The 26,783-nt window shown below is 44.7% G+C and overlaps 1 protein-coding gene across 3 annotated transcripts in view; it reads right to left on the bottom strand.

The window, feature by feature from the left end:
• Positions 1-26,783, bottom strand: part of ice2 (interactor of little elongator complex ELL subunit 2) — a 101,115-nt gene that overhangs the window by 61,646 nt on the left and 12,686 nt on the right. For all 3 annotated transcript variants that reach the window (XM_043680584.1, XM_043680585.1, XM_043680586.1), the window contains 4 exons: positions 20,644-20,778; positions 14,111-14,227; positions 11,286-11,445; positions 5,935-6,119 (listed from right to left, as the gene is read on the bottom strand). In XM_043680584.1, coding sequence (XP_043536519.1) covers positions 5,935-6,119; positions 11,286-11,445; positions 14,111-14,227; positions 20,644-20,778 — 597 coding nt within the window. The remainder of the gene's footprint in view (positions 1-5,934; positions 6,120-11,285; positions 11,446-14,110; positions 14,228-20,643; positions 20,779-26,783) is intronic.

Here is a 26,783-nt window from a genome sequence, read left to right on the forward strand (position 1 = left end):
TCTTCCTATTGCAGGCACATGAGAGAGAAAATCTGTTCTCTGAATTTGCCTTTCTGACGAGAGGTGTATTTATGGGCTGTTACTACATTGGAACAGTTAACTAGTAATAGTTACTCAGTCATTATTTGGATAAGTTTTCCACTAGAGTTAAGTTATCCTAAGTTCTTCTTTCTTTTGTTGCATTTTAACTGTTGTGTTTGAATAAATTGTGTTTTGCTTAATGTCAAGTAATTTGACCAATCGAATTGCATCTGGAACACAGTACATTACACTTGCCTTTGAAATAGAAAAGGTTAGGGTCTAGGCAACCTTCTTAATATACTTTGCTCTGGTCCATAATAGAGGCCATTTAAGATTATGAGAAGATTTGATTATGTTCAGGTGCAGAAGCTTAGTCAATATACAGAAAGTCCAAACTTAGAGGCTTTTTTTTATTAATTCACCTATGGGATGCTGCTTATAGACCTTTCACATTAGACATAGAAGCTTTCTCAAATCCTGTGACATATGAGACAAGCAAAGCACATGCTTACATGTGTTGCCTGAGCCAATTTTCCTGCAACATGTTTTGTCGTTCCTGATGAAGGGCCTTTGCCTGAAACGTCAATTTTCTTTCTTCACAGATGCTGTCTGACCTGCTATGCTTTTCCAGCACCACTCTAATCTTGAGCCTGTTGTCAAAGGCTGTACCTTGAGTAGGATCCCTCTACATCAAACATGACCAGCTCATTTAACCACCACCCCCCAGCTGTTTGGTGAGTTAGGATTGCACCTTCTGTGGCCATCATACCCACCCTGGAGTTTACACTGAGGAATACAAAATAAGAGCCAAAGTAAATCATTCTGCTGCTCGAGTCTGTTGCAATATGACCACAGCAGCCGCGATTGTGTTTTGATGTGATTTTCTTCGCTAGCCTTTGATTTCCTTCCCTAACAAGAGTCTACCAACTTTTGTCTTAAAAATACTTAACGACCCCTCCTCCACTGATATCAGAGGAAGACAGTTCTAAAGTCACAAAACCCTGAGAATAAAATGGGCTACACCTAATGTTAAACACTATCCCTTACTTTGAAGCCGAACCCTAAATATCAAGAGGGAACTCTTTACCACGGCCACCTCGTCAAGACCACTCAGGATTTTATAAACTTCAACCAAGTCATCCCTTGCTCTTCTAAACCATGTTCAATCTGTCCCACCTTCCCTCATAAGACAACTTACTCAAACCAACTAACTATCTATCTAGTGCACCCCTTCCAAACTGCCAGACACTACTCACACTTCCACAACCAATGCTGGAGATCACAGTGGGTCAGGCAGCATCCATGGAGAGACAGCAAGCTAACGTTTCAAGTCTAGATGACACTTTATCAGAGCTGAAGTGAAGTGCGGAGGGGGCACCATTTATGCAAATGCGGGGGGGGTGGNGGGGGGGGGGGGAGTGTGGAGACTGGGGGAGAAAGGAATGCTGATTGTGCAGAATAAGTGATCAGAATGTGAGAATGACAGAACAATGGTGTGTTTACCTGCCAGACTGGAAAGAACATAGAGTCGAGCAGGTCAGGCAGCATCCCAGCAGCAGGAGAATCAACATTTCGGGCAAGAGCCTTTCATCAGGAATCCTGATGAAGGGTTTATGTCCCAAACATGGATTCTCTGGCTCCTCGGATGCCGGACCTGCTGTGCTTTTCCAGCATGACTCTAACCTTGACTGTTCTACTCCCTTGCTCTGTCAGCCCTGGCTCCTTTTAAGTATTGATTTAGTTCCCCTAAAAGTTTATTAGTGAGCATCCATTGTTCTGTAATTTATTGTAGTTGTTTGCTGATTTAACCACCATTAATTGTAGTTAGAAGTGCAAGTGAAGTGTATTGATAGTTTCCAGCACCACACTCCTGACTCTGACCCTCAGCATCTGCAGTCCTCACTTTCTCCTGGAAAGAAGACAGTCCAGCTGGGGTGGGGAGAGGGGAGAGAAGGTGACAGAGAACGCAACAAGCAAAGCAAAAAGAAAAGGGAAGGAATGGGTTCACAATTTGAAGCTACTGAACTCGTTACTGAGCTCAGAAGGCTGTCAAATGCCCGGTTTGAAGAGTTGTCTGAAATGGCAGATGATGATCCTTTGAATGCAAAGGCAGGTGAAATGAAATGTGAGAACAAGGGGGACCCGATCACACTGAGTAATGGGAAGGATCAAGAGTGGACATGTGGGTGAAAGGTCGGATTGGGTTCAGGTCCTTGTCAACCATTGTGGGTGTGAAACCACGCTTACTGAAGAAGGAAACCGCATCAGCAGCCATTACGCACTGTAATCTTTTGTATTCTGTTCAGATTCCAGCATCTGCAGTAATTTGCTCCTTTCCCCATACATTTACTAGCCATCCCAAATATTCCCTCAACAATATAAATTGTGAGTCAACTTCTTGAATACAACCGAGTGGCTTGCAGTGCCATTTCAGAGGGCAGTTCAAAGTCAAGCCCATTGTTCCAAGTTCTTGTCACATGTGGGCCTGAACAGATAAGGATTTCCCTCTCTAAAGGGCACGAGTGAACTTCTCCCAGGCTGGAGAGGGGGAGGATAGGATGGACTTGGGTTTTGATGGATCAAAGTGAACAGCCCAATCTTTGGACTTGCTATTTCGACAGGGTAGGGCTTAAACACCGATGGTATTGACCTATTTTTCTAAATGAAAATTAGGTAACAATCAAAAATAAATTGTGAATAAAACGGTTATAACTGAAATTCATCCTTAGTATTTTTTTAGATAATTGCTCCAAAGCAGCCAGAAAACTGGTTATGCTCTGATGGTTAGATTTGTATTCATGGAATATGGCAACCAGTATTTACTTCTCATTCCTGATGGCCTGGAAAAAGATAGTGGTGAGCTGCCTTCTTGAGTACACAATGGAGTGATCTGTTTGGCTATTCCAAAAGGATATTGCTGTAGGTTCGGAGGCACAGACAGGTAAAGTTAGCAGACTTCCGTCTTCAAGGACAGCAACGAAATACAAAGTTTGCATAACAATCCAGTCGTAGAATTCCTACGAGATGGAAGCAGGCCATTCGGCCCACTGAATCTGCACTGACCCTCTGAAGAGTATCCCACCCAGACTCAGCCCTATCCCTGTAATCCTGCACCTCCCATGGCTAACCCACTTAGCCTGCACATTCCTGGACACTGTGGGCAATTTAGTACGGGCAATCCACTCTAACCTGCACATCTCTGGACTGAGAGAGGAAACCAGAGCACCCAGAGGAAACCCACACAGACACGGGGAAAACGTGCAAACTCCACAGACAGTCGTCCAAGGATGAAATCAAACCCAGGTCCCTACCGCTGTGGGGCAGTAGTCATAACCACCACGTACCCTTATTCCAAAAGATTGACATAGTTGGCCCCATATTGTGAGATTCCCACATCTCAGATGAGGGAATCCCGGATATTGTGGGCTGAGAGAAATGGTTGGGCAGTAGATCAAATAGAAGATTTGGTTTGGGAGAATGTTTGAGGTCTTCTCATTAAAAAAAAAAATCTGAAAACAGCACTTAAAATAGATGTTTAAAATCAGTTTGTGGAGACATTGCAGACGGTTAAGGGTAAATAATAGGTGACAGAAATATTCTCAACCAGCCTGAATGCTGTGACTGACTTGCACAAGAGATTTGCAAATGCCTGAAACACAACTGATAAGAACATAAGAAACAAGAGTAGACTATTTGGCCCATTGAGGCTGCTCCACCATTCAATACAGTCAGGACTGATCTCGGATTTCAACCAGATTTTCCCACCTGCTCCCCATTTCCCTTGATCCCTGACAGACAACATTCCATTGAAGCAGTTTAGAGTCAGGCAACATTCCATTGTCCTACTGGGAGGTTCGGGACATTGACTGGCATTCGCTTCTCCATGGACGTCCATGGTGCAGAAAACAATATTGCAGAGGAGGTTGCTGAGAAACCAAAATCTGATCCACCACAGTCAGACAGATGTACAGCATGGAAAGAGACCCTTCGGTCCAACTTGTCCACGCTGACCAGATATCCTAAATTAATCTAGTCCCATTTGCCAGCATTTGGGCCATATCCCTCCAAATCCTCTCTTTTCATGTACCCATCCAGATGCCTTTTAAATGCTGTAATTGTACCAGCCTCCACCACTTCCTCTGGCAGCTCATTCCAAACACGCACTACGGTTCGTGTGACAATGTCGTCCTCTCAGTTCCCTTTTAAATCTTTCCCCTCTCACCTTCACCCTATGCCCTATAGTTTTGGACTCCCCTACCTTGGCTATTTGCCCTATCCACACCTCTCATGATTTTATAAAGCTCTATAAGGTCACCCCTCAGTCTCTGAAGCTCCAGGGAAAAAATGCCCCAGACTGTATACCCTCTCCCTATAGCTCAAACCCTCCAAACCCGGTAACATCCTTGTCAAGCTTTCTCGCAACTTTTCAAGTTTAATTACATCTTTCCTATAGCAGGGAGACCAGAATTGCATGCAATATTCCAAGCAGTGGTCTAACAATGTCCTGTACAGCTGCATCATGACATCCCAACTCCTATAATAAAAGCACTGGCCAATAAAGGCAAGCACACCAAATGCCTGCTTCACCACCCCCATCCCCGTCCATCTGCAACTCCACTTTCAAAGGAACTATGAACCTCCATCTCTACGTCTTTTTGTTCAGCAACACTCCCCTCTCCAGCCACACCCGCTCTCATTTATCTCTCCACCTCCTCCGAGGCTCCCAGCCATTTTCCGGATGAAGGACTTTTGCCCAAAACGTCGATTTTCCTGCTCCTCGGATGCTGCCTGATTTGCTGTGCTTTTCCAGCACCGCTCTGATCATCACTCTCCAGGGCCCTACCATTATTCTTAAAGGAATTCAACGACGGAGCATTCACAATTCTCTGAGATGGCAAATTCCAAAGATTCGCAACCTTTTGAAATAACAACTATTAATACACTTCACTTGCACTTCTAATCACAAATAATGGTGGTACTATCAGCAAACAATTACAAGAAATTATTACACATGTTCTGTAGTTATTAGTGTCTGAATTGCACCTTTTGGAACAATGGATGCTCACTAATAAATTTTTAATGGAACTGAATCAATACTTAAAGGGAGCCAGGGCTGACAGGTAGAGCAAGGGAGTAGAACAGTTAAGATTAGAGTGGTGCTGGAAAAGCACAGCAGGTCAGGCAGCATCTGAGAAGCAGGAAAATCGACTTTTTGGGCTAAAGCCCATCATCAGGAATGAGGCTGGGAGCCTCGGGGGGGGTGGAGAGATAAATGGGAAGGGGTGGGGCTGGGGGGAAGGTAGCTGAGAGTGCAATATGTGCATAGAGGTGGGGGGGAAAGTAATAGGTCAGAGGCAGGTGCAGCAGATAGGTTGGAAGGAAGATTGACAGGTGGGACAGGTCATGAAGACATTGCTAAGCTGGCAGGTTGGAACTGGGGTAAGGTAGTGGGGAGGGGAAATGAGGAAACTGGTGAAGTCCGCATTGATGCTCTGGGGTTGAAGGGTGCCGAGGCGTCCTTCCTCCAGGCGTCGGGTGGTGATGGAGGAGGCCCAGGACCTGCATGTCCTCGGCAGAGTGGGAGGGGGAGTTGAAATGTTTGGCCACCGGGCGGTGGGGCTGATTGGTGCGGGTGCTGCAGAGATGTTCTCTGAAGCACTCTGCGAGGAGGAGTCCAGTCTCCCCAATGTAGAGGGAGTAGAAGAGTCAACATGGGTGCTATGGGTGGAATGGTCCCTTCCTGTGCTGAGGAACCAATTGCATGATTGTCGTAATTTGCTGAAGTACAATGGCATAGGGTATCCACCATGTGTTTAGAGGTAGAGAGTTTATAACATAGACAGACCACGTCCAACTGTTTCTATTTCCACGTGACAAGAGTTTGAAATGGAGGGTTCGATTACAAAATCTTACTTTTTCCTCAAAGATGTCATGTCTTTCAGGTTTGTCCAATGTCATGCTTGACACAGCTACATAATATCTTTTAGTCATCAACAGATCCAGAGGAGCTTCATAAAACAGTTGGTTCTTCTCTCTCACCGTGAGGGTTTTCTTTACAAGTGGTGAGTCAATGAAGACAGCTTTCACCAACGCACCTCCTTTGAAAAGAAAAACGAGTGTTTGCATCTGTCTGCTTACAGTCATTAAACACCAAAAAAAAGACAATACACAGGGCTGGAGGCCGGAGCAAAGCAAGATAGTCTGGGGGCCCAGAATGGAGTGGCTGAGGGCTGGGGCAGAACAGGGACAGTTTTTGGACTGGGGACCAGTGTGGGCGGTCAGACCACATGTGGAAGCCCCTTACGTTGATCTATGGCAGACCCTTTACTGTATATACTCGAGTAATAGCCACTCAATCTCATGTAAAGACTGACCCCCTATTTTTGGCCAAATAAGTCGGAATTTTCCATATATCTCGTGTAAAGGTTGACCCTCGTTCTTCGCAGATGACAGATCAATGTTTATGAGTGGGTGTGCCGGCTGTCATGCCTCACTCCACCGTTGCAGTCTACCGCTTGTTCTGCTCCGCTCCCGGTCTTCCAGTCCGCTGGCTGTTGTGTGCCACCTCAGGTTTTCAGAATTACCATAATTCGTTTTCTTGTCTTTACTCGTTTATGGAGATCTGTTGGGCTTCTGCGAATGATGCGGTATGCATTTTGACAGGCATGAATTTCAGCCCCTCAAAAATAGTACCCATGTCATAGCCGACACAATAAATTTAAGATTAGATTAGATTCCCTAGAGTATGGAAACAGGCGCATCAGCCCAACAAGTCCACACTAACTCACTGAGGACTAACCCACCCAGACCCATTCTATATTTACCCCTGACTAATGCACCTAACACTACGGGCAATTTAGCATGGCCAATTCACTTGACCTGCACATCTTTGGACTGTGGGAAGAAACCCACGCAGACACGGGGAGAATGTGCAAACTCCACACAGACAGTCGCCTGAGGCTGGAATCAAACCCGGGTCCCTGGCGCTGTGAGGCAGCAGTGCAAAGCACTGAGCTGCCTAAACTTAACCCTAAACAGTAGTCAAAAAATTTTGACTGTTACACAAGTATATACGGTAACTTCATTTGTTATTTTTCTAACTTTTACTATGAATAACTGTAAAGAAATGTAACCTTGTTTATTTCTCTATTTTGTATCTAAAATTTGTACCCAGGGACTTTGAACTTAAAATGGCAGCATGTGGGGTGCCATTGTAAACTTGTCACTGTACTCCTGTACTTGAATTCAGAGGAACCTCGATTATCCGGTATTCAATTAACTGGATATCGGATTATCCTACAAGATTGCAAGGTCCCGATGCTCGGCTAAACTATGTTATCCAGCATTCGATTATCCGGAATTTGTTTAACCAAACGGAATACTCCCCGCCTGTCTCCTCTGGATAATCAAGGCTCCTCTGTACACATGACAACATACCCAATTCCGTTTCTAATAATTTGCCTCATGCATCAAGGGTTCAAACTCAGATCTGAAGTAAATATCTCCAGCCAACATCAAATCCGTCACTACCAAAAAACCAACAGCAGAAAACGTGACAGAATAGCACATCGAAACACGGCCTGTTCTGAAATGGAATAGGCTTTAAAAAAAGCTAAGAATGCAAAAAGAGGGTGTAAGGGACAGCCGATACGGCTGGCTAAGCTGTTATTACACTTTATGCCTATTATTTCAAGAACTTAAAGTCTCGGCAATGCAAAGGGAACACGTCCAGCACCACCCATTGGCCAAAACACGATATTCTCAACCTGTGAACATTTCCCACTGTACATCTTGCTGTGTTCAGGCCCATTGTTGACACAGCATTTCTGCACGAGAGACTATCAAATTAATAAAATAGTGCTAATGAACCTTAAAGGTAGGAAATATGACAAAAAAAGCAAAATATTATTTAAATGGAGAATAACTGCAGAATGCTGTAGTAGAGTGATCTGGGAGTCCTTATTCATGAAAACCAAAGTGAACACATGGTAATAATAAGCAGTAAGGAAAGCCAGTGGAATGTTGATCTTCATTGCAACAGGAATGGAGTGTGAAAGCAGAGTCATACTGCATGGAAACAGACCCTTTGGTCCAACTTGTCCTTGCTGACCAAGTTTCCCAAACTAAACTCGTACTATTTGTCTGCATTTGGACAAGACCCCTCTAAACCTTTCGTGTATCTATCCATATGTCTTTTTAATGTTGTAACTGCAATGCATCTACCAACTCCTCTGGCAGTTCATTCCATACTCGAACCACAGTGTGTTTGAAAAGGTTGCCCCTCAGGTACCTTCTAAATCTTTATCCTCTCACCAGAGTTGTGAACTCTTCCTTGGAAAAGACGTCTGCTATTCACCTTATCTATGGCCCTCATGATTTTATGAACTCATCTCAACCTCCTACACCGCAGGGCTAAAGCTCCCGGCTTATCCAGCTTCTCCTTATAACTCGAACTCTAGAGGCCTGGTGACATCCTGGTCATTCTTTTCTGTACCTTCTCCAATTTAATAACATCCTTCCTATAGCAGGCGACCAGAACCGTACTCCAAAAGTCGCCTCACCAACGTCCTATACAACGGCAACATGACGTTCCAATTCCTAAACTCAATGGTCTTTACCACCCTGTGATGCAACTTCCAATGAACTATTGTTTATAACTACACCAAAACAACCAATTTTTCTTTTTAATTTAAACTTGCAATACATGCAAATTCTTCAAATTTCCTTATTTGATCATGGAATATGGGTGTTGCTGGCTGTGCCAGTATTTGATGCCAATCCCCATTTGCCCTTGAGAAATTGATGGTGAGGTGTGTTCTTGAAAGAAGGTAGTCCAATTTTTGGTTGTGGTGGGTACATACACACACAGGGTGTTGTCCAGAAGGGAATGACAGGATGTTTACCCAATGAGAGTGAAAGAAAGAAAATACAGATCTGATTCAGGATGTTGCATGGCTTGTAGGAGAACTTGCACGTGCTGGTATTTCCATGCATCTGCAGTTCTTGTCAGAGTCATACAGCACAGAAACATACCCTCCTGTCCAACCAGTCGATGCCGAACTTAATCCCAAACTAAACCAGCCTGTCCTGCCTGTTCCTGGCCCATACCCCTCCAAACCTTTCCGATTCACATAATTATCCAAATGTCTTTTAAACATTGTAATTGTGCCCATATCCACCACTTCCAAAGGAAGTTCATTCCACATGCAAACCGTGTTAAACATTTTCCCCTTGTGTCTTTTTTAAATCTCTCTCTCCTCTCACCTTAAAAATGTGTCCCCTTGTCTTGAAATTCCCCACCCTAGGGAAAAGACAATACCATTAACTCTATCTATACTCCTCATTATTTTATAAACTTCTCTACCAGGTCACCTCTTAACCTCCTACGCTCAAACCTTCCATACTTGCCGACATCCTGATAAATCTCTTCTGAACCCTCTCCAGCTTAATATTATCCTTCTGATAACAGGGTGACCAGACCTGGACACAGTATTCCAGAAAAGGCCTCACCAATATCTTGTACAACCTCAACATGACTTCCCAACGCCTAAACTCAAATGACTGAGCAATGAAGATAAGTGCACCAAACACCTTTTTATACTGCCTGTCTATATGTGATGCAAACTTCAAAGAATTATGTACCTGCACTCCAATGTCCCTCTATTCTACAACACTTGCGATAGTAGAGGTTATGGATTTGAAAAGTACTGTTGGTGGAGACTTGGCAAGTTGGTGCAATGCATTTCGTCCTGCGTACACTGTGAATTGGGTGGGAACGTTGACAGTGGTGGATGTGGTGCCAATCAAGCGGGTTGCTTTGTCCTGAACGGTGACATGCTTCTTGCCTGGAGCTGCATTCCATCCAGGGCAAGCGAAGAGTACTTCTTCACACTCCTGACCGAGTCTTGTATGTTCTGAAAAGGCTTTAAGAAGTCAGGAATGGGAGGTCGCAAGGTGACTGAGGGGAGCTGGAAAACATGGAGGGAGGGAGAGTGAAAAGTGTGGCAGGAGAGAAAGGACAGGGAGGCTGCTCAGCTGGGTGGGAAGGTGAGATGGAAGCTACCAAGTGGACAGAACAGTTTTAAACCAGTCAAAGGAATATTGCACTCAGTAGGAGACAAGAAACCAAAATCCCACAGGGAATGAATTCTTGGCAAATGACTTTGAAATCTCAAGGTTTAAGGTTATATACATTCAGGAGCTGCTAGAATTGGTTATTATTGTAATAAAAGTATCATTTGTTAAAGTTAAATCTGAGATTGAAATCTGACATGCAGTAAAAGAGGGCAGTAATAGCCTGGTTAAAATCCTCTAGCTTCGTGCATATGTAGTGCAGAAGTATTTTCATCAATTTGTTTAGAAGAGCTATTATGCATCTCTTGAATGTGTAGAAACTTGAACCCGGGTCTCCTGGTTCAGGGGGAGGGACACTACCGCTGCACCACAAAAAGGTGTTAGCTTCAACCTCCCAGCCTGCAGATCATGTAGTTGCAGGTGCAGCTTTTTGTATGGATGTGTGTCAGTTATTTTGTAAAAACCTTTTGTTGCTAATGTATGTGTGTTGTCCTGTGATCATTTTTAAAACAAAATTCAGTCCCTCGGAAGTTAATAGTCTCCTTGGTGTATTGTGGCTTTCAGTTTAATGGTTCATTGATGGTTGTTGAGGATGTTGCTGAATTCTTCTAATTCTGCTTCAGTCCGAGTCTACGTATTTTGTATGTGAGCACAAATGCTGAAGGTATGGTTACTATTTGACCACATTGACTAGTAAAGCGGTTAGTTGAGGATATAAAAGGAGTCCCTGAAAACCAAAAGGTAGAATTATAAAATCCTTCTAGTGTGGACGCAGGTCATTCAGCCCATCGAGTCCACACCGACCCTCTAAAGTACATCCCACTCAGACCCACACCCCAACCCGATCCCTATAACCCTGCATTTCCCATGCGAGTCCCTGGATACGATGGGCAATTTAACATGGTCATTCTGCCCAACCTATACACATCTTTGGATGGTGGAAGGAAACAGGAGAATCCAGAGGAAAATCACACAGACACAGGGAGAATGAGGAAAATCACACAGACACAGGGAGAATGAGGAAAATCACACAGACACAGGGAGAATGTGCAAACTCCACGCAGACAGTTCACCTCACCAGTAACTAATGATCCTGTATGTTAACCAACCTGATCTGTTAAACAAGGACGAAGAACAAAGTAACAATTCCATAATTGGAGTGCAATTAGGAAACATGATAAGAGGCATACCTTTGCCAGAGACAGTTTTCACATGCACTGGAATTTCCCAGGGTTCTGTATAGTTTGGTGCACAATTATTCAACAGAGTGAACAACGCCTGACTGGTGAGAGACACCTTCGCTCCATATTTCACGCTCAACTTCTCTGCATTCTCATCATTGCTAATTTCCTGCAACACGTCATAACAAACAAATATTTCACACGTTGGAATAACTTGAATTTATATAGCACCTTTACGGGTTAATAAAGGCATTTCACAACAGCAATACTGAACAATATTTGGTACTGCCACACAAAGAAACGTTAAGACAGGAAACAGGAAGAACTTGGACAGAGAGGTGGAGTCTAAGGAGTATCTTGAAAGAGGAAGGACATGGAGAGGCAGTTATGGAGGGAACTCCAGAACTCACAGCCCCAGTTACTGCCCATGAAGGGCAGCCACTAATGGAAGGTGGTGGAAATCACGGATCCACCAGATGAGCAGAAATTGAGAGATTGTGGAGGAACAGGAATAATTGTCACAAATTTTAAATCATCAATAATAACGTATTAGGGTAGGGGAATGGGTCTGGGTGGGATACTCTTCGGAGGGTCGGTGTGGACTTGCCGGGCCGAATGGCCTGTTTCCACACTGGAGGGATTCTACGATTCTAATAAGACAAACTTGATGCAATTTTCATATCACATTAAAAATAAACATTGAGCTCTTATTATATTTTAGCTAATAATTGTTCGTAACAAGTAACAACGTGATTTTCTACACAATCAAATCAGGGCTGAGAATCTGTCCAAACCCCATCCATAAACCCTTGTCACCATGTATCATACTTTCGTGCACACATTTCCCATTCTAATTCTGTACTTGGCAGAGAATTTCACTCTAACCCCTGCAACACTCAGTACTTGGAGACTCCAGCCTAAACTACCCGACAATAAAGGTCCTGTGCTTCAATCAACCCCAATCTCCGACTTAGCCCCAAGAAATTCAACATTCAAGCATGCAGAATGGATTACTTTAAAATGAATGATTCTTATTTCATGGGCTGGGGGCATCACTGGCAAGAACAATAATTGTTGCCCATCCCTAACTGCCCTTGAACGGATTGGCTTGCTGGGTCATTTCAGGGGGCAGTTCAGAGACTACCACATTGCTGTGGGTTTGGAGTCACAGAGAGTCATGGAGAGACGTACAACACGGAAACAGACCCTTTGGTCCAACTCATCCATGCTGACCAGATATCAATAGACAGTAGGTGCAGGAGTAGGCCAATCTGCCCATCGAGCCTGCACCACCATTCAATATGATCATTCCTAATCAGTATCCTGTTCCTGCCTTATCTCCATAACCCTTGATTCCACTATCCTTGAGAGCTCTATCCAACTCTTTCTTAAATGAATCCAGAGACTGGGCCTCCACTGCCCTCTGGGGCAGAGCATTCCACACAGCCACCACTCTCTGGGTGAAGAAGTTTCTCCTCATCTCTATCCTAAATGGTCTACCCCGTATTTTTAAGCTGTGTCCTCTGGTTCGGCACTCATCCATCAGCGGAAACATGTTTCCTGCCTCCAGAGTGTCCAATCCTTTAATAATCTTATATGTCTCAATCAGATCCCTTCTCAGTCTTCTAAACCCAAGGGTATACAAGCCCAGTCGCTCCAATCTTTCAACATAAGATAAACCCACCATTCCAGGAATTGACCTCATGAACCTACGCTGCACTCCCTCAATAGCCAGAATATCTTTCCTCAAATTTGGAGACCGGAACTGCACATAGTACTCCAGGTGTGGTCTCACCAGGGCCCTGTACAGCTGCAGAAGAACCTCTTTGCTTCTATACTCAATCCCTCTTGTCGTGAAGGCCAGCATGCTATTAGCCTTCTTCGCTACCTGCAGTACCTGCATGCTTACCTTCATTGACTGGTGTACAAGAACACCCAGATCTCTCTGTACTGCCCCTTTACCTAAATTGATTCCATTGAGGTAGTAATCTGCCTTCCTGTTCTTGCCACCAAAGTGGATAACCATACATTTATCCACATTAAACTGCATCTGCCATGCATCTGACCACTCACCTAACCTATCCTAACCTGTTCAGATCACCCTGTAATCTCCTAACATCCTCATCACATTTCACCCTGCCACCCAGCTTAGTATCATCAGCAAATTTGTTAATGTTATTGCTAATACCATCTTCTATATCATTAACATACATTATAAAAAGCTGCGGTCCCAGTACTGACCCTACATACATCTAGTCCCATTTGCTAGCATTTGGCCCATATCCCTCTAAACCCTTCCTATTCCTATACCTACCCAGGTGCCTTTAAAATGTCGTAATTAAACCAGCCTCCACTTACTCTGATCTATCACTTACTCTGATATAAGTGTCAACCAGACGGAATAAAGATGACGGGTATCTTTTCTAAAGAAAATGTGTAAATGGCATGGGTTTCTATGACAAATCAAAGATAGTTTCATGATCAAAATAACTGAAAACTAGCCAAATATTAAGAGACTTTATTGAGTGAACTGAAATTTCACACGCTGCCGTGATGGGATTAAAACCCACGTCCCAGTACACAAGCCCAGGCGAGTACAAAACAGCTCCAATGGCGTTACTACTGTGCCACTGTGTCCCATTCAAGTTCACCTTGAGTCAACAAACCCAGTTTCAACAGAAGGTGAAATCTCTTCTCAAGTCTCTGTACAATACCCTCGAGATTAATAAGTCTCTAAAGGACATGGAAAAAATACTTAGCCGATTCTGAGAATTTGCTCGCAAGCTGCTAATTATTAATATTAAAAGCACATTCACCACGTCGAAGGAACTTACGGCTTGACAAGCAGCTACCCGCTTTGAGGGAGGACTAAACGCAGTGATCGTTTTATAATCTGTTGACAACTGGTTTAAGGTAACGTGAGTTGGTACTCGCAGAAATGAAGCCTTTCCCTGGAGAGAGAACACGAGACAGATGCACGGTCAGCAATCACCTTTAATTAATAAAGGCTAACAAAAACATTTAATGAAAAAAAACCCACAAGACCATCATACTAATTTCCACGAAAAGTACACAAACAGAAGCAGAGTAGACCATCTGGTCCCTTGAACCTGTCCTGCCATTCAATAAGATAATTAGATGCCCTAGTGTGGAAACAGGCCCTTCAGCCCAACAAGTCCACACCAACCGTCCGAAGAGTAACCCACCCAGACCCATTTCCTTTTGATTAATGCACCTAATACTACGGGCAATTTAGCATGGCCAATTCATCTGACCTGCACATCTTTGGATTGTGGGAGGAAACCGGAGCACCCGGAGGAAACCCACGCAGACACGAGGAGAATGTGCAAACTCCACACAGTCATTTGCCCAAGGCGGGAATCGAACCTGGGTCCCTGGCGCTGTGAGGCAGCAGTCCTAACCGCTAAGCCACTGTGCCGTCCCATAATGGGTCATCTAATTGTGCTTTGAATTTTACGTTCCCTCACTAACCCTCAATCCCCTAACAAATAGGTGTTCCGCAAGGATCTGTTTTGGGACCATTGCTGTTTGTCATTTTTATAAATGACCTGGAGGAGGGGCTAGAAGGTTGGGTGAGCAAGTTTGCGGATGATACGAAAGTCGGAGGAGTTGTAGACAGTGAGGAAGGATGTGGCAGGTTACAGCGGGATATAGATAAGCTGCAGAACTGGGCAGAAAGGTGGCAAATGGAGTCCAATGTAGCTAAGTGTGAGGTGATTCACTTTGGTAAGAGTAACAAAAATATACTGGGCTAATGGTCGGATACTTGGTAGTGTGGATGAGCAGAGGGATCTTTGAAAGTTGCCACCTATGGCATACTGGCTTTTATCGGTAGAGGAATTGAGTTCCGGAGTCCTGAGATCATGTTGCAGTTATACAAGACTCTGGTGCGGCCACACTTGGAGTATTGTGTGCAATTTTGGTCGCCATACTATAGGATGGATGTGGAGGCACTGGAACGGGTGCAGAGGAGGTTTACCAGGATGTTGCCTGGTATGGTAGGAAGATCGTATGAGGAAAGGCTGAGGCACCTGGGGTTGTTTTCATTGGAGAAAAGAAGGTTTAGGGGTGACTTGATAGAGGTGTACAAGATGATTAGGGGTTTAGATAGGGTTGACTGTGAGAACCTTTTTCCACGTATGGAGTCAGCTATTACGAGGGGGCATAGCTTTAAATTAAGGGGTGGTAGGTATAGGACAGATGTTAGGGGTAGGTTCTTTACTCAGCGAGTCGTGAGTTCATGGAATGCCCTGCCAGTAGCAGTGGTGGACTCTCCCTCTTTATGGGCATTTAAACGGGCATTGGATAGGCATATGGAGGATAGTGGGCTAGTGTAGGTTAGGTGGGCTTGGATCGGCGCAACATTGAGGGCCAAAGGGCCTGTACTGCGCTGTATTGTTCTATGTTCTAAAAAAATGAAAATCCGTCCACCTCTGTCTTAAAACTACTCAATGGCTCTAAGTTCCAAAGTCCCACAATCTTCGGAGAGCAACGAACTCTCCGTAATTCAGTCCTGAAGGGGCAACCCTGAAGTTTACAAACAGCGCCCCCTACATCTTGACTGACCCACAAGAAGAACCATCGCTTCCATTCTCACCTGGTCAAGCCTATTCAGGATTTCAGACACATTGAACAATATGTAAAACAATTCTTTCCGAAAGTACACTGCCACAAAGTTTTCACTTGTCGCATTGCTGCTGCTAGGCCGGCACACCACATGTAGAAATTGGGAGCATTATCCTGCAAATAAGTCCATTGGTGACAGAACTGCCATATTCTGAAACACTGTAGTCTTTGTTCAACATCCTGATCATAAAATCACAAAATAATACAGCATAAGATCACAAGATTTAGGAACAGAATTAGGCCGCTTGGCCAATTCAGTCTGCTCTGCCTTTCAATCACGGCTGACGTTACGTTGCTCAACCCCATTCTCCTGTAACCTCTGATTCCCCTACCAATCAAGAAGCTGTCTTAAATACATTCAATGACCTAGCCCACAACCCTCTGTGGCAATGAGTTCCTCAGATTTACCACCCTTAGGCTGAAGAAATCCTTCCTCATCTCAGTTCTAAAGTGGTCCCTCCTACCAGTGGAAACATGTTCTCCTCAACCACTCAGTCCAGGCCTCTCAGTATTCGGTAAGTTTCAATGAACTCCCCCCTCATCCTTCTAAACTCCATCAAATACAGACCTAGAGTCCTTAACCGTTCCTCATAATGACAAGGCTCTCGTCCCCAGGATCATTCTCGAGGACCGCCTCTGGATCCTCTCCAAGACCAGCACATCTTTCCTTCGATGTGGTGTCCAGAACAGCTCACTATATTCCAAAGATAGTTTGACCAGCCTCAGCAGTACATTTCTGCTCTTGCATTCATACCCAAAATGGACACTAACCTTACATTTTCCTTCAGAACTGCCTACTTAACCTACATGTTAACCTTAAGAGAATCCTGAACTCGGACTCCCAAGTCCCTTTGTGTTCCAGAGTTGTCTTTCCTCATTTAGAAAATAGTCTAAACCTCTCTTCTGCCCAAAGCACATAGCCTCACACTTTCCCACACTGTATTCCATCTGCCACTTCTTTGCCCTCTCTCGTAGCCTGTCCTAGTCCTTCTGCAGTCTCCTTACCTCCTCCACACTACCTTTGTCATCTGCAAATTTAGCAACAATGCCCTCCGTTCAAGACCTTTAATGTATAGCGTGAATAATTGTGATCCCGACACTGACCCCTGCCAAACTCCACTACTCATTGATTGCCATCCTGAAAAACACCCCTTTATCCCCTCTCTCTGCTTTCTGACAGTTAGCCAATCCTCTATCCATGCCAGTACGTTGCCCCAGACACCATGGACTCATCTTATTGAGCAGCCTCCTGTGCGGCACCTTTTCAAGCCTCTTCCGAACATGCAAATAGATCACATCTACTGGTTCTTCTTTGTTGAACTTGCTTATTACCTCCTCAAAGAATTTTAGCAGATGCATCAGGCATGATCTCCCTTTGACGAAGCTGTGCTGACTCAGCCTTATTTTACCATACTCTTCCAAGTACTTCTCAATCTCATCGTTCATAATGGTGGACTCTCAAATCATACCAATGATTGAAGTCAGGCTGACCAGCCTATAATTTCCCTTCTTCTGCACCCCTCCCTTCTTAACCAGACTTGTTACATTAGCCATTTTCCTATCCTCTGGGACCCTCTCTGACACCAGTGATTGCTGAAAGATTGCGGAGGTGTTGGTGACAATCTCCTCAGCTATCTCCTTCAGAGCTCTGGGTGTAGTCTATATGGCGATTTATCCACCTGCAGGCCTTGAAGCTTCCCCAGCACCACACTTACCTCTGCTCCCGGACTCCGTTGGAATTCTGGTATGCTGCTGCTGCCTTCCAGTGTGAAATCTGATGTAAAGTACCTATTCAATTCCTCTGTCATCTCTTTGTTTCCCATTCCTTCTTCACCAGCCTCATTTTCCAGTGGTCCAATGTTCACCTGTGTCTCTCTCATCTTTTAGATAGCTTAAAAATAAAAGCTCTTCCAGTCTTCATTTACATTACTAACTAGTTTACTGTCATATTTCATTTTCTGTCCCCTTTCAACTTTTCTTAGTTATCCTCTGCTGGTTTTCAAAAGGCTCCCAATGCTCTAGTTTCCCACTCACCTTCACCACATTGTGTGCTTTCTCTTTTGTTTTTATGCTGTCCCTGACTTCCCTGGTCAGCCGTGGTTACCCGTAGTTTGTTTCTTCTTCCTTGGGATGAATTCCCGCTGGGCCTCCTGAATTACCCCCAGAACCCTCTGCCATTGCTGCTCCACCATCTTCTCTGCTACGCTCCCTTTCCAACTCTGGCCAGCTCCTCACCTCCTGTCTTTGTAGTTACCCTTACTCAATTGAAATTGTTACATCTGATTCCAGCTTCTCCCTCCCAAACTGCAGGGTGAATTCTATCATATTATGGTCACTGCCCCCACCCCCGAGTGGTTCCTACACTTTCACGTCCTAACCAGGTCTGTCTCATTACACATCACCAAACCCAGAATTGCGTCTTCCCTAGTAGGCTTGGTGGAACTATTAATTACCCCGTTCCCACTTCTTTTTCAATGGTCTGCACAAAAAGTTTGTATCTAATTCTTGAAAGTTACTACCAAATCTGTTTCCACCATGTTCAATTCTGGTTCCCCCTGTTATAGGAAAGGTGTTAAATCTGAAAGAGTTCAGAAAAGATTTACAAGGATGTTGCCAGGGTTGGAGGGTTTGACCTACAGGGAGAGACTGAACAGGCTGGGGCCGTATTCCCTGGAGCGTCGGAGGCTGAGGGGTGACCTTATAAAATCATGAAGGGACGGATAGGGTGAATAGCCAAGGTCTTTATCCTAGGATGGGGAGGCCAAATATAGAGGGCATAGATTTAAGGTGAGAGGGGAAAGATTTAAAAGGGACCCGAGGGATAACATTGTCATGCAGAGGGTGGGTGTGTGTATGGAATGAGCTGCCAGAGGAAATGGAGGAGGCTGGTACAATTACAACATTCAAAAGGCATCTGGATGGGTATATGAATGGAAAGGTTTAGGGGGGAGATGCGCCAAATGCTGGCAAATTGGATTAGATCAGTTTAGGATATCTGATTGGAATGGACAGGTTGGACCGAAGGGTCTGTTTCCATGCTGTATGACTCCATCACTAAAATCATGTTTCCTCATGATCGCCATCACCATCTCTTTTTCGATGCATTGGCTTTTCATCAATACAACATTCTTTAACATATCCGTTAAACTCAAGCCAATTCATAAACCATAAGAACAGTCCTCTACAATCCAGCTGACCTTACACAATCAGACTGCTGCTCTCTCAACATCCCACCCATACGTCGATGGATTTAAAAACAAGAGCATGGTCATCAGGTTTCTCATCTCTGGCTCTTTTTGGAAACTTCATTTTATTCTTTCTCGGGCTGTGGGTGTGTCTGGCTAGGATTGTACATATTGCCTAGAGGACTGTTAAGTGTCAACCACTTGCTGTGGCTCTGGAGTCACATGTCGGCCCAACCAGGTGAGGATGGCAGTTTCCTTCCTGAAGAACATTAGTGAACTAGATAGGCTTTTCCAACAATCGACAATAGTTTCTATGGTCACCATTAGACTCCCAGTTTCAGATTTTTTCATTGAATTCAAATTCTACCATCCACCATGACAGGATTTGAACCTAGGTCCCTGGAAACGTACCAGGATCTCTGGATTAATCGTCTCGTGATAATGCCACTGGCTACTGCCTCCCCATGATTAAAGTTCATGGCTCCACCATCTGCTGTCTCAACTCTTCTTACAGGGTGGTTACCCATTTAAATTCCCCTTGCCAGTCCTTCACTCCAACTGCACTGTTCAATCCCTTCATAATTTTAAGGTGGCTGGAGGAAGGTTTGGGGAGATGTCAGAGGTAGGTTCTTCACACAGAGTGGTGGGTGTGAGGAATGCACTGCCAGCAGTGGGAGTAGAGTCAGATACATTAGGGACATTTAAGCGACTCTTGGATAGGCACGTGGATGATAGTAAAATGAAGGGTATGTCGGTTAGCTTGATCTTAGAGTAGGATAAAAGGTTGGCACAATTTTGAGGACTGAAGGGCCTGTACTTTTGATCTGAGATAAATACCGCCCATTGAATTGCCTGCGCAAACTATTTAAAGACCTTCTCTCAAGGGGAAAGTGGAGACTGCATGGGAGAATATCTGAGCAGAACACTGAAAACCATGTCTACAGGCAGGCAAATAGAATGCACTGACGATCAACAAATTGTATGGGGTTGATGGTCTCTAATCAACCTTTTCAGAGGTGTTATTACACACCTCTGGAGTAGGTGAGACTTGAACCAGGACCTCACGGCTCAAACAATACCACTGCACCAAGATCCCCGACGAGATTGACTGCAATTCTATTTAAATGAACGCGCTTGCTCCTCAATGCCACACACGCGTGCCCAACAAGCTTTAACCCAATCTCCAGATTCTTTAGGCATGTAGGGATGGTTCGTAACCACTTCGATCCTGAGGACAAGTAAAGACAGAAGTCACGACCCTGGCATTCAGCGACAGGAATTATTTTGAGGTGAGGCTTCATTAGAAAACGGGATCAGATCAACTCAGGGTTGGTTGAGGATCGGGCGCACATGTCGCGGGATGGTTGTCTTGCTTTCTCTCGCTCTGTGCTGCAATCCCTCCGAAAGGTAGAACATTATTGAACAGTTTATTTCTGACTCCTCCATCAAGCCCTCAGCGCTGGGAAGGACAAGGGAAGCTGCAATAAACATGAACAAAGCATCAAGCACGAGGAGACATTCAGGTCATGGCTTACCAGGCACAGGAGCTTCTTTTCCAGTTGGAGAGCCAGGTCTGGGATGAATTTACCTCCCATAATGCTGATCGTTTCGGAGACAGTGTAAAGTTCAGGATAACTTTTCACAAGTTCATTCTTTGCCATGATAACCTCCTGCAAATAAAGTACAAGGGTCAATTTTAGGTATGTGCTCTGCAAATCCCAACAGACCACGGAACACCATGAAGCTGGTTTGGCTTTCACATGTACCCACACACCTGCATAAAACTTCAGGGCAGCACAGTGGCTCAGTGGTTAGCACTGCTACCTCACAGTGCCAGGGACCCAGGTTCAATCCTAGCTTCAGGGGACTGGGTGTGTGGAGTTTGCACGTTCTCTATGTGGGTTTCCTCCAGTTTCGCCCCACAGTCCAAAGAGGTGCAGGCGAGGTGGAGTGGCCATGGGAATTGCAGGGTTACAGGGATCGTGGGGGTGGGTCTGCGCAAGACGCTCTTTGGAGAGTCAACATAGACTAGATGGAGCAAATGGCCTGTTTTCACACTGTAGGGATTCGATTATACTGTTCTGCATTCAAGCATAATCTCCTGACAACCGCAGATTCTGAAGTACCTGCAACAAGTCCTGTGACCTGCGTTTTCAATGTTAAGGTGCCACTACTCTGCCCCTCCCACAATATTAGGACGACTTACCTCTGTAAATGGGGGATGCTGATAACAAGGACATTACTGTTAAATCTTTATAACACAAGTTAGAGCTCAACTGGGGAATGGATGCCAAACATTAGGAAGGATGTAATAACAAAGGAGGGAGTGCAGATGAAATTTAATAGAATAATATCAAAAATGAGAGAATTCAGTGATATGGACACACAAGGGAAATTTGGGGTTGCTTCCTTGAAGACACTAAGTAATAGGGATTAAATCTCTGAGAAATTCTGATACAGCAATAACTTCTTCCTCTTCAAAAAAGCATCAGTTTTTAGCTTAGAATCAACCGACTAGGAGAAAGTGAGGATGGCAGATGCTGGAGACCAGAGTCAAGAACGTGTTGCTGGAAAAGCACAGCAGGTCAGGCAGCATCCGAGGAGCAGGAGAATCGACGCTTCGGGCAAAAGCCCTTCATCAGGAATGCCCGAAACATCGACTCCCCTGGCTCCTCAGATGCTGCCTGACCTGCTGTGCTTTTCCAGCACCACCCTCTCCAGCTTAAAATAAACAACAATACTGGAGGGTATGTTTCTAAGGCAAGAGGAGTAAAGTTGAAAGGAGATGTGAGGGACAAGTTTTTGTTTTAAACACAGTGACAGGTAAGGTGGAACGTGCTGCCAGGGATGGTGGTGGAGGCAGATAGGGGGCATTTAAGGGGCTTTTAAATAATCACGTGAATACGCAAAGAATGGAGGGATTTGGACCACAGGCAGGCAGAAGGGACAAGTTGAACGTGCCGTCATGTTCAGCACAACATCGTGGGCTGAAGGGCCTGCTCCTGTACTGTACTGTTCTATGTTCGAAGTGAAACAGTGCGAGAAGCAAGTGAGGTGATAGTTGACCCACATATAAGGGTGTTTAGATCTGGAACAGGTGTCCTGAAAAGATGGAGGAGTCAGTTTCTATAGCAACTGAACACACACGCAAGGATTAATTTGTAGGGCTATGGGTAGAAGGTAAGGATGTGGAGCCAAGTGGCTTCCTTTTGTTCAATAACCTTATATGGGGCCACTGGTGTTTGTTTAATAGTACACACCAAGCTAGACATCAACACTTTAGGGTGAGTTTTAAATCCAAACACAACTAGGCTGAGATTGTTAAGCTGTCAAAAATGTTTAAATTTCAAAGCCAATCTCAATCTTCAATCCTCACCTCAGAAACAGAACAAGGACTGAGAAACTGTTGGGCCACCAAATCTATCCAAGGCTAAGTTAGATTGGTTTATGATCAACAAGGCAGCCCATACTTAATGAAGGTGACAGACAGGAGAATTAAGTTACTGCCACAATCTAAGAGTCACAGAGTCATAAAGCACACAAACAGACCCTTCGGTCCAACTCGTCTGCACCAGCCAGACATCCCAATCCGACCATGTCCCATTTGGTACATATCCCTCCAAACCCTTCCTATTCATGTACCCATCCAGATGCCTTTTAAATGTTGTAATTGTACCAGCTTCCACCACTTCCTCTGGCAGGTTCTTCCATACATGCCACACTCTATGAGAAAACGTTCCCCTCAAACCTATGCTCTCTAGTGTTGGACTCCCCTACCCTGGGAAATAAAACCTTGGCTATTTACCCTATCCATGGCCCCCATGATTTTATAAGCCTCGAAAAGGTCACCCCTAAGTCTCCAGGGAAATAGCCCCAGCCTATTCAGCCTTTCCCGATGCCACAATCCATAGTTGTACAGCACAGGAACAGAATCTCCTGCAGAATCATTGTCCTGGTTTTCCCTGAGAAAGCTGGTCTGAACTATGAAGAGTATTTGTAATCTGATATTTGTAATCTGAGAGATGTCTGAAGTTCCTCGGGATTGTTGGGGCAGAGCAAATGTTTGAAGAAGATATCAGAAGAATTCCCAAATCCCACTCAACAGGAATTGTGTGGGCACGGGGTGAAGGTTTACTGGAGCTTGAGATAAGCGTGGTTAAATAGCCAGTGGCCACTCTATGTACACAATTACCTTTTGGTGATCTGTAGCGAGGAAACTTTACCCAGTGAGAGCTATGACCTTGATGGCATGAAATCGGAATGGTCCAGATTTAAGGTAGTTAGATAATATTAAAGTTCTATGATTTCCCCCACTTTGAACAGGAGCACCAATCCACTGTTTTGTGATGGATTACTTACATTGAAAGAATGCGGAAAACTCAGTCCTTGGCAATCTCATATAAAGTGAACAAATTGATGAAATCTGTTGGAAATGGTTACAGGTGAACTTTCCATTCATGCTGGTTTTGATTTCTGGAAGAAATTCCAAGCCTCTGACTCTGCCATTAGTTGATTGTGAATCTTTTCTGCACCCTTTCAAGTTCCAAAACTAGAGGGCATAGGTTTAGGGTGAGAGGGGAAAGATTTAAAAGGGACCTAAGGGGCAACTTTTTCACGCAGAGGGTGGTGCATGTATGGAATAAGCTGCCAGAGGAAGTGGTGGAGGCTGGTACAATGACAACATTTAAAAGGCATCTGGTTGGGTATATGAATAGGGAGGGTTTGGAGGGATAGGGGCCAAATGCTGGCAAATGGGACTAGATTAATTTAGGATATTTGATCAGCATGGACACGTTGGTTTGAAGGGTCTGTTTCCGTGCTGTACATCTCTATGACTCTAAGTTTAAACACATTCTTCCCATAGAAGGTGACCAGAACTGTATGCAGTTTACTGAAAGTGGTTCTGTATAGCTGCAACATGACATCCCAGCTCCTATACTCAATGGACTAACCAACGAAGGCAAGCGTACCAAATGCCTTCCTCACCACTTTGTCCACTGCAACTCCACTTTCAAGGAACTATGCAGCTGCACCTCTCAGACATGAGCAGGACTCAGGACATAAACAAGAACAAGATTTTTCTAGTCTATGCCTAAGCAGGAGGGAGAGTGCAATGAAACCAAAAGGTCCATTTTATATTGAGTTAGTTCTGCTTGGGGAACTCCAGCCCAGCATCACATCCTGTATTCTGTAGGACGCCCTGGCTTCTCCTGCTGCTGTGAATGACTATGTGTAAGAGGTACCTCTGCCTGGGACAGCTCTAGCTCCAGGTTTTAGAGACTCAGCTTTAGCCTGGGGCATTGAGGTGCATTCATGAGGCTAACAGCATCATGGATTGTACATTTCAGGACACGGGCACCCTACAAGATCAGGAGGTGCAAACTGAAAGGGAGAGGGTGACCACAAGAGAAAAGGAGAGAATGCACCCTCAAGTGCATCTCCAATACCCATTCTGGTCATCTCAAAGGCGTCTCACTTGCAATTAATTTTCGAGCCTTGGAAACTGGTGAAAGTGGCCGGATCCAGGAGGAGGACGAGGAGGAACTGCAAAGGTTAGATAGTTACAAAGAAATCCAATGGGGTAATCAGAAGGTATTTGATTAGATTAGATTCCCTACAGTGTGGAAACAGGCCCTTCGGCCCAACAGGTCCAAACTGACCCTCCTGAAGAGTAACTCACCCAGACCCATTTCCCTCTGACTAATGTACCTAACACTACGGGCAATTTAGCATGGCCAATTCACCTGACCCGCACATTTTTGGACGATGGGAGGAAACCGGAGCACCCGGAGGAAACCCACACAGACACGGGGAGAACGTACAAACTCCACACAGACAGTCGCCCAAGGTGGGAATCGAACCTGGGACCCTGGCACTGTTACTCAGCAGTGCTAACCACTGTGCCACTGTTTACACAGTGACTGGAATGTAAATCTCCCAACCAGAGGAGGCAAAACCCTTTCAAAGGGAAACTCAATGAATTAAATCAAACAACTTGATAGCTACTGATTAGAATTTGTTGACATCAATGAAACAAATACCAGAATCAGAGGCTTGGAATTTCTTCCAGAGATCAAAACCAGCATGAATGGAAGGTTCACTTGTAACCGTTTCCAACAGATTTCATCAATTCACTCACTTTATATTAGATCGCCAAAGACTGATGCAGTTTTCCTCATTCTTTCAATGTAAGTAATCCATCACAAAACAGTGGATTAGTGCTTCTATTCAAAGTGGGGGAAATCATAGAACTGGGTTCCTTAAATCAGGACCATTCTGATTTTGTGCGGTCAAGGTCATAGCTCTCACTGGGTAAAGTTTCCTCACTACAGATCACCAAAAGGTAACTGTGTACAGAGAGTGGCCACTGGCTATTTAACCATGCTTATCTCCAGCTCCAGTAAACCTTCACCCAGTGCCCACACAATTCCTGTTGAGTGGGATTTGGGAATTCTTCTGATATCTTCTTCAAACCTTTGCTCTGCCCCAACAATCCCGAGGAACTTCAGACATCTCTCAGATTACCAATACTCTTCACAGTTCAGACCAGCTTTCTCAGGGAAAACCAGGACAATGATTCAGCAGGAGATTCTGTTCCTGTGCTGTACAACTCTGTATAGGCTAGGTCAGACCAGTTGAGGATGGGCAGAATTCCTTCTCCTAAAACATTAGGGAAAAGGAATCGTTTCATGGTCACCATTACACAGAGTCATATGGTACAGAAACAGACTCATCGGTCTCACTCGCCCATCCTGACCAGGTTACCCAAACTAAACTAGTCCCATTTGCCTGCACTTTGCCCATCTCCCTCTAAATATTTCCTATTCATATATCTATCCAAATGTCTTTTAAATGTTGTAACTGTACCTGTAGCTACCATTTCTGCTGGAAGTTCATTCCCTATGGATCCAATACATTTCTGGACCTGCCCACAGCTGGAATAATGTGATCATTCACAACTCTGCTGCACGTGTCTCCACCTTGTCCCCATCACCCTGGTCTTCACTGACAGACTTTGGCTCCTGGGCAAGTACAGCCTCAAATTTAGATTTAACATCCTTGTTATAAACTCCCTCTGTGGCCTTGTCCATCCTTATCTCTGTCACATACGATCACACTATCCTCTGAAGGGTGTGGACTTCTACGATAAGCTTCCAATTGATCTTAAATTCCAGTAGCTACCATGGGAGGATTTAAACCCAAGTTACAAAGTAGGAGAAAAAGCAAATATAGCTCCATTTGGGAGCAGGTTTGGATAGTTCATTATGTGACAATGGTGTAGCTTGAAGAGGTTATTTTGTCCTGGTTATTTTTTAACAAGAGGCCATGAGCTGCCTGGTTAAGACCACCTGAGTAAACAGCTTGGGAGGCCGTGGGGTTTTTGTTTAGAATGGACCCCACCACCAGGGATATATTTCCCTCCCCACCCCTCTCTGCCTTCCGCAAAGACCGTTCCCTCCGTGACTACCTGGTCAGGTCCACGCCCCCCTACGACCCACCCTCCCATCCTGGCACTTTCCCCTGCCACCGCAGGAACTGTAAAACATGTGCCCACACCTTCTCTTCACCCCTATCCAAGGCCCTAAAGGAGCCTTCCACATCCATCAAACTTTTACCTGCACATCCACTAATATCATCTATTGTATCCGTTGCTCCCGATGCGGCCTCCTCTACA

This window comes from Chiloscyllium plagiosum, chromosome 40, assembly GCF_004010195.1.
Source record: "Chiloscyllium plagiosum isolate BGI_BamShark_2017 chromosome 40, ASM401019v2, whole genome shotgun sequence".
Classification (NCBI taxonomy): domain Eukaryota; kingdom Metazoa; phylum Chordata; class Chondrichthyes; order Orectolobiformes; family Hemiscylliidae; genus Chiloscyllium; species Chiloscyllium plagiosum.